This window comes from Pinus tabuliformis, chromosome 8 (assembly GCF_031772625.1).
Source record: "Pinus tabuliformis cultivar Carrire ecotype Pingquan chromosome 8, CPIR1, whole genome shotgun sequence".
Lineage (NCBI taxonomy): Eukaryota > Viridiplantae > Streptophyta > Pinopsida > Pinales > Pinaceae > Pinus > Pinus tabuliformis.
In genome coordinates this window covers 1,898,093,039-1,898,101,897 of record NC_142294.1, presented here as the reverse complement: position 1 = coordinate 1,898,101,897, position 8,859 = coordinate 1,898,093,039, and the positions used below count along the sequence as shown (strand labels likewise).

The 8,859-nt window shown below is 32.9% G+C and overlaps 2 protein-coding genes across 2 annotated transcripts; one reads left to right on the top strand and one right to left on the bottom strand.

Moving 5' to 3' along the window:
- The first annotated feature begins 644 nt into the window (after positions 1–644).
- Positions 645–2,723, top strand: LOC149243979 (peroxidase A2-like). The gene is made up of 4 exons (XM_089367896.1): positions 645–1,028; positions 1,470–1,661; positions 1,799–1,964; positions 2,326–2,723. Exons 1-4 carry the CDS (start codon positions 807–809, stop codon positions 2,721–2,723), a joined length of 978 nt encoding a protein of 325 aa, XP_089224022.1. The 5' UTR covers positions 645–806.
- A 4,488-nt stretch (positions 2,724–7,211) lies between these two features.
- LOC149243978 (uncharacterized) lies at positions 7,212–7,793 on the bottom strand. The gene has a single exon (XM_089371363.1). It carries the CDS (start codon positions 7,791–7,793, stop codon positions 7,212–7,214), a length of 582 nt encoding a protein of 193 aa, XP_089227489.1.
- Between the last annotated feature and the right edge of the window lie 1,066 nt (positions 7,794–8,859).

Sequence of the window (8,859 nt, the reverse complement as noted above, 5' to 3'; positions counted from 1 at the left end):
TGAGACCACTTCAAACAAATCTTTGCGATGGACTATATGATTTATATGAATGAACTATATGACTGTGCAAATTATACCGTGGGTAATAATGTGTTTGTTTGTTTTGTCGTTTTTGTAAATTATGTCTGGTTAGAATTTAGTGTAACAAGGTTATCTATTGGTTCAGCGTATTTACATTTTGGTGTTCTTGTTTATGGGGAAATAAAGTGAGATTTAATAAATAAGATGAAAAAATATTGAAACAATCGTTAACTTAGTGTATAATGGTTAATATTAATTTTAATTTAATTTATAATTAATATTATCTATAATTTAGAATAACAATGGTAAAACTATAAAATTAGAGTAACAGCTGTAAAATTATAAACAAAATTTCAGTTACAATCTCACCTTCATCTGATAATTATTAAAAAGGAAAGAATCAACTTTGATGGGTTATCTAGAACACGGACAATTGAATGGGTCCTTTATAATCCCCCCTGGAGTGTGAAGGACAATTGAATGGGTCCGGAACACATGAACGAATCTATAATTGGACAAAGTCGAATGTCAAATTAAGAGCTTGAACAACTTAGTTTTGTGCATGCTGAGGGAATCCGTGTGAAGAAAGCGTCCTTGTATTTACTAGCTCTTACCCTATTGAACCCCAGAGCCAAACCGATCTATACGACCAAGTTTATAGATTTCTTACTATAAATCAGATATAAAGACAACTCAAAAATATTCATTGCTGTATACCCAACTGGAGAATATCAGACAGATCTAGTATTTCGCTGTGTTCTCTACTCATTGAAAGGGGCTCTATCATGGCTGCTCTTCTCAGATTTTGCTTTCTTTTAGCGTTGATGTCTGCATGCAGGGTAACCTCCGGAGCACGCCCTCCTGGATCATTAAGACCTCATTACTATCTGTGGACTTGTCCACAGGCTGAAGCCATTGTTTTCGCCGGAGTTCAAAGGGCCGTAGCTCAGGAGGCACGCATGGCTGGGTCTCTTCTTCGTCTGCATTTTCATGACTGCTTTGTTAATGTAAGTAACTCTATCTATCTGTGGAATTTTAGTATTATTGTACTGAAAATTGTAGGATTGTAAAAATTTATAATTTTGTTCATGGTATTTATGTGGGAATATAATCTCTTTAGTAAAAAAAATAATAAGTCCAGTTAAATCAGTTCCCCTAAATTAGTCCCCGTGACCAGTGGGATCCCCGCAAGAGTGTTTTTGGTGTTTCCGGATCCTGACCAGAATAGATGACACGGTGTAAAATGGTTACAATGAAATTAGCACAAAAATTATAAGCATTTGCAGATTATTTGTAAATGACATATCAATCACGGCTAAGCGTTCACTATAAAGATGGATGGCACATTCGTACCAGTAGAGATTATCACTATAAAGACGATTAATGTTACAGAAATATTTGATTAAATTATAATGAATATTTTATAGAGAAACGAAAATTATGTGTAGGGATGTGATGGTTCAGTGCTCCTGGATGACACTGATACATTTGAGGGAGAGAAGACAGCAGGTCCCAACCTCAACTCTTCCCGTGGTTTCGAAGTCATAGATTACATCAAAGAAGAGCTTGAATCTGCATGCCCTGGAAAAGTTTCATGTGCTGATATTCTTGCAATGGCAGCACGGGATTCTGTGGTCTTGGTAAAATTTTACTGCTTTATTGCTGAAGTTCAAATTTCATAAATGGGCATTTATCTGTTCAGATATTTATGAAGATTATAGAGTTAAAATGAGATTCTGGAGTTAAAAGAGGAGAATTTTCTTTTTGTTATGATCAGACACGAGGACCATATTGGGAGGTGCCGCTGGGGAGGAGAGATAGCTTAACAGCAAGCAAAGCAGCAGTAGCTAACAGCCTTCCGCCCCCAACATCGAATATTTCAACACTCATCTCCAAGTTTAAGGATGTAGGCCTCACAGAAAATGATCTGGTTACTCTCTCAGGTTGTCCCATCTATATATCCATTTATCTTTATAAGATTCATCTGAACACATTATCTATTTTAGCCACACAGAGGATGAAAAAGTGTGAAGGGTAAACGTTTAATAACCACGCTTAAAAACATGAACTGTGTAAAGGATCAAGAAATATACATGTGCGTAGGGTGTGTGGGATTGATATGAAACAGTAAAATGGTCAACTTCTAATCATTCTGTGATTTACAAAGTTTCAGTGTAATGTTAAATTTTGTAAAAGGGTTATTATTATTCAGGATTATGTCACTAGGAACCAAAAAAACTGATAATTTTTTCAAGCACTTGCAATGGAAAGTTTTAGATACTAAGTGATCGATATGTTTTGCAGGTGCCCATACAATAGGAAAGGCACGTTGTGCAACATTCAACTCTAGGTTCATGGGACTCAAGCCAGGTCGATATCCCACTCTTGAAACAGAGTTCTTAACGTCGCTCCAACAACTTTGCTTTGATAACAACACTGTGACAGATCTAGATTTGAAGACTCCGGTTACTTTTGACAAACAGTATTATGAGAATCTACCTTCTGGCCAAGGCCTACTGGATTCAGACCAGCTGCTCTATTCCAATGGAGGAAGTACTAGGAAGTTGGTGGAATTTTATATGAGGAACCAAGAGGCGTTCTTCAACAGCTTCAAAGTATCCATGGTCAAAATGGGAAACAATCGACCCCTCACTGGGACAAGTGGGGAAATTCGTCACAATTGTAGATTTATTAATTCATAATTCATAATGAAGAGGTACAGCCATAATAAGTCACACTTATATACAATGTATTTGTATCTGCAATAATCGAGTGTGCCATTTTTTGAAGATTAAGTCAATAAAAATAAATGAAATGTACTGAAGTATTATTCGACTTGTCGTTAACTATATGTTATGTTTATAAAGATTAAATGTCAGAGATATGCGTTGTGGTATTGCCATATTCCTGAAATGGTTCAGGAATGCATTTATTTCTCAGATTAATAGTTTGATAATAAGGGGCTTTGGTATTGAATTATCGGTGTTCTATGTTTTATAGTTATTTTATATATTATTAGTTTAGAAGTCGGGGTTTTTAATACTGATTTCTTTTGGGTAGAGTATGCTGTATAGTTGCGTTTTATATCTACATATTGTTTCTCATATTAATTTATTGACAGAATGTCTTTACAGATAAATCTGCTGTACCAATAAGTAAATAAGTATATGAGTATGTAAGAGAACGGTTAGCAAAATTGGGTAATTAAAGAAGAAGAATAATAAATAAAATGTAATAAAAATAAAAATAATAATAATAATAATAATTAATATATAAGGTTAAATATTTTTTTTACAGATAAATCTGTTGTACCAATAAGTATGTAAGAGAAGGGTTACCAAAATTGGGTAATTAAAGAAGAAGAATAATAATTAAAATGTTATAAAAACAATAATAATAATAAGAAAAATTAACATATAAGTTTAAAAAAATAAATTGTAATAATAGCAATTTATATGGAATAGTGGAAAGAGTTGATCTCAAGTCCTAGAGACTTGTTTGTTTGTTTTTTTGTTGTTGATCTCAAGTCCTACAGACTTGTTTGTTTGTTTTTTTTGTTTTTTTTGGGTGAAAATGATGAAATTTTTTATATAAACAAGTTTTAATGTATAGTTAGATAATCATTTCTTTCAATTTTTTTATATAGAATAAAAAATAAAATTAAGAAATAAATTGATATTTAAGTTAAAATTTCTTACTTGTAGTTTAATCAATGATTGCTTTATGATGAAATATGATGTAAAGTATGAGATTTAAAGTTGAAATTAGAATTGAAAGAGAAATTAATATGCATTGATATGTATATTCTACATTCATACAATATACATTTCAATATATTCATTTCAATATACATTATATACTATGGGTTGATTTTTATTTTCATTTTTTTCATATTTATTTTGATATTGAAATCGATATGAAAATTGAAATAGGAATTGGTATCTAGTCTAAAACCAATAGATTGCTTTCATTATTATAAGCAAACTTGTGACATTGAGTGTATCCTAAAAAAATGTGTTGTTGAGATATTTACTCAACTAACTAGATTGTGGCTAATATAGTCAACCTATCTAAATGCCCAACTTACTGTATAAATATGAGATAACCATTATGATTGGCCACGTCTTAGCCAAGCAATATGGGCTCATTTTAGAAAAGAAGCTTAGCCTTTCGTTTGAAAACCATGATAAAAAACTAAATAGCAAACTAGATTTAGAAAACATCACTCGAATATCAGCCATCTTATCACTCTCATTGCTCGCCATAGTCGATCTCTTTTTATTGTTTTATGAAGTTTAGAAAGTCTTTAAATGTTATAGGTTATGTTCATAAAGATTAAATGTGAGAAATATGCATTGTGTTATTGTCAAGAATGTATTTATTTCTCAGATTAATAGTTTGGTAATATTGACAATTGTCAGGAATGTATTTATTTCTCATATTAATGGTTTGGTAATATTGATTTATCGGTGTTGTATGTTGTATAGTTATTTGATATATTCTTAGTGATGAAGTCGGGGGTTTTTAACAGTGATTTTTTGGTAGATTATACTGTATAGTTGCGTTTTATATCAACGAACTGTTTTTGATATTAATTTATTAGTGGAGTATATTGTATAGTTGTGTTTTATATCAGCGTTAGAAGAATGTGTTTACAGATAAATCTGTTTTACCATTAAGTATGAAGGAGAAAGATTTCAAAATTGGCTAATTAAAAGATAATAATAATAATAATTGAAATTAATATATAAATAAAAAAATTGCAATAATAGTTACTTATATGGAATAGTAGAAGGAGTTGAGCAAAAGTTGTAGAAATGCATATTGTGTTTCTAGTTTTGGTTCATTTTTATTTTTTTATATAGAATAAAATATAAAATTAAGAAATAAATTGATATTTAAGTTAAAATTCATCACCATGTTATGAAATATGAAATATGATGTAAACTATGAGATTTAAAGTTCAAATCTTGGTAATTCACATCAACTCAATAACAATATTTAAATTAAAATTAAAATTGAAATAAAATTAATGTGTATTGATTTTTATATTCTACATTCATACATATACATTTCAATATACATACAATATACATTATATATTATATACTATTGATTTTTATATTCATTCTTATCATTTATTAAATTGACATAGAATTAAAATAATAAAAAACATATATTGATATTCAAATTGACATAGAAATAAGAATAAAAATTGATATCTAGTCTAAAATCAATAGATTGATTTCTTTGTCATCAACTAACCTTATGACATTAAATGTATCTTAAATTAATGTGTTGTTGAGATAGATTGTCGCTAATATACTCAACTGATTTAAATGCCCAATTTACTATGTGATATTGTGTAAAAATAATAATATATGAAATATAGTTTCGTGGTTGCACATGAGTGCACGGCTCAGCGGTGCGGGGCAGTCGGCTACTCGCACCCCGCCCACATTCAAACCTCCATTGTGTTGCTGCGTTGTAGCCTATGCTGTTCCATTGCGAATGTTCCAGTTGATGGGATCGATTTGATGTGACAGTGGTCAACTTGTCTGATATGTATATATATATATATAAAAGAGGGCCCTATATCACTTCTTCTGTGAACTAGCCCCTCCCATTCTTTAAAAAGAAATATAGTTTCATGATTGTAATATTTATGAGTTCTAAGTGGCTAATTATTATATAGCTTGAAAAATTATAACTAATGTTAATATTATTGAAAATATTTTTCTTTTGAAAATTGTTTCCTTTTGTTAAATTGATCCAACGACTCCATATAGAACATAAAAAAAAATAGTACAATTCCCTATCGGAGGTGGACGCTCTATCTTGTCGGAAGGAAGGTCTTACCATCAAGTTAAGGCAATAAATAAATAAATCTACTCTTTCATTAACTAGATCTACTCTTTCATTGTTATATTGTGTATTTAAAAACCCAACAAATATCTTATAATACTAAAAACAACACACAAGATTGCAAAATAAATTTACTCTACCACTATCATACCTTATCCAATAAATTTACTCTACCACTATCATATCTTATCCAATCATATGAATAAAATATAAAGTTCATGTCTATATTAAGTTATAAAATATAAAGTTCATATCTATATTAAGTTAAAATAAGGTTAAATTTGATTTTTTTAAGATGTAATTTTTCTTTTATCTACGGTTTTTTTTTTTTTAAACACAGTGAGTTACTTTTTATATATTGCAAAAAAAAAAGAGGGAAAGGAAGCTAGTTCCTTGTACAATCAGAGGAGGTCAGGTTCAAAAGTAGTGCATAAATGGGAGCACAGTCCCCATAGCTACTTTTGCCGCCCTCAATCCAAAAACTTCATAACTAAAGCTCTGGTATCGTGGTTCTGAGATGTGGGGTAACTTTCCAAAAAAAAGACTTGAACTCCAAAAGCCTCGCGCAGAGACCAAACCTACACTTAACCTTTGAAAAGGTGGATAAAGCCAAAACCATTATCCTCGAAAAGTCGGAATATACACAACATACGGTAAATAACGATTTCCGCTTTCCCAAAACCTTGGTGCGATTTTCAAAGCTTACCTTTATATGACTCGATCTCCATGGTAGAAAATCCTCCGTCAGATCTGACCGGTCAAACAACTTGCACGTCACACTACCTCTGTCGATCCACACGTGATAGATCCAATGGTTGGCAAGTATTTCAGGTGGGCAAATCGCGCGAAGATTACACGCCCGAAAAAGGTGGTATTCTCACTCTGCCCTCGTGATACGTGTCCATTAATGAGTAGAATTGAGTGGTTCCCTCCCGAAACCACTTACTGCTGAAACTCTGCCCGAAATACCATTCCGGCTTAAAATCCCGCCTTTTCTTATTGTCTAACTCTCATGCAAGAAATTTCCTAATGTTCGTTGATCTGCCACCATTGACGGCTGCGATGGTATTTCCAAGATCCTCATCTGCTGCAGCTAAAGTCAATCCTCGGCCATTGATCTCCAGAATCCTACGGTACCTGTCCGATGATTCTTCATCTGTCACCTCACTCTTACTTTGCGGCATTTCTTCATTGATTTGTGGTTTCTGGTCCTGAATTATTGGTCTCTGTTGTGAAGAAACCTGCTGCTGTTGATTGCTAATCTGTCTCGGGTCGCTTGGGAGCCTACACAGATACATGTGGGTCGTGGTATACATTCTCGATCTTCATACTAGGAGAGGGGGTCGAGGGATACTTTCTTCATAAACTTCATTGTTCTCTTTGACTATCCCAACTGGTCTGTCAATTGCTTCGTTGGCATGGCTATCAGCATCCTTATTTTGGTTTCTCAGGACGTGCTTTAAGGTTATATTTCCTGGACTTTCAAAACTTTCTTTGATACTTTGATATATTTTATTGATGGCTATGCTTCTGAAATCCCTATTGGCATCCAGAGCGGCTTTTATGATAACAGAGTCCGATATTATTATAGGGTTCTTGAATGTGTTTTTGTTTAAAATCCTTGTGCCTAAGAGAAGGTTGTATGCTTCAGCCCTGTTGTTTGTCATTTCTCCCAGGCTCCATTCATAGCTTATTATTTTTTGTCCATTTGGGTCTAGTATAACTCCTCCTACCCCTGCTTTGCCTGGGTTATTTTTTGCAGCTCCATCAAAAAAGAGAATGTGTCTCTTCTGTTCTTTTATCCATCCTGCAAATTCTTTGTCCTCCAATCTTAATTTCCAATTCTTGTTTGTGTGGAATTCTTTATTATTTGCTATAGCTGTTGCTTTTGCTTTGTTTTCTAACATTTCTTTACTGCACCAGTCTTTCTCTTCTTGTTGTAAATTATTATGGTCCATTTTTGAGATTCCATTTGTACTGATTATCTCTGCAACTTGGCTCCAAGTTTTTGCTAAGATCTTGCCTAGATTTGGCTTTTGTTATCTGAAAATGCATTTGTTTCGGGCTAACCAAATCTTCCAATATAGGATTGAAGGGAGACATTTCCATATCCTTTTTATTGTTGCATTTTTTTCTTTGTATATGGGTAGCTTTTATCCTAGTTTTTATGAAGAATTGTCAACTGAATTGTTGGATTTATGTTTATTTCCAAAGGACTGGTTGCCTGTTTCCAACACTCTCTCGCCACCATATAGTTAACAAAGAGGTGTTGGATAGTTTCTTCCTCCTTTTCACACATGACACATTTTGAGGGCCCTTGTATTCCTTTTTTTTTTTTAATTTTCAAAGGTAAGAATTGTACCTTTGAGAAGGGTCCAGGTGAAGAATTTAATTTTGGGCAGACTCTTTGAATTCCAAGCTGCCTTCCAAAGATTCTAATCATTTTGATTGTGAGGTTTTTGGAGGAGGTTTTACCCCGATTTCACTATATAATCCCCTCCATTTGGGTCCCAAACAAAGTCATCCTACTCTTCTATGTTGATGGGCGTTGCCCCAGCGAAATGGACTTTTAAAGTTTCCCACTGAATTTTTAGTCTTGGTGGAGTAGCCAACTTTTTCCATCTAACCCAGTTATTCTGATCCCAATCCGAAAAAGAATAAAGTGTGTTAAAACTTTGCTCTTCCATCCATCTCTAAAGAACCCTTAAATTTTGTTGCTGATTTAAGGGGGTTTTCCCCATTATTCTATCCTCCCAGATAGAAATTGTTTTGCCATTCCCTGGATTTTTGGATATTTGATCTCTAATAAGAGGAATTATCCTTTTAACCAATTTCTAGATTTGAGTGCATGGCCTGTCTGGAATAATATCAATGAACAACTTTGTTCTATGACAATTCAAGTACTTCATTGTTAGTACTTCTTCCCACCAGTGGCCATTCCCATTTATCATTCTCCAGATAATTTTTGTCCCT

Excerpts from the sequence above, each read along its gene's own strand:
- LOC149243978 (XM_089371363.1), bottom strand. The coding sequence starts at position 7,793 with ATGTTAGAAAACAAAGCAAAAGCAACAGCTATAGCAAATAATAAAGAA.
- LOC149243979 (XM_089367896.1), top strand. The coding sequence starts at position 807 with ATGGCTGCTCTTCTCAGATTTTGCTTTCTTTTAGCGTTGATGTCTGCA. Across the intron at positions 1,662-1,798 it reads CACGGGATTCTGTGGTCTTG|ACACGAGGACCATATTGGGA; the intron begins GTAAAATTTTAC and ends TGTTATGATCAG. Across the intron at positions 1,965-2,325 it reads TGATCTGGTTACTCTCTCAG|GTGCCCATACAATAGGAAAG; the intron begins GTTGTCCCATCT and ends TATGTTTTGCAG.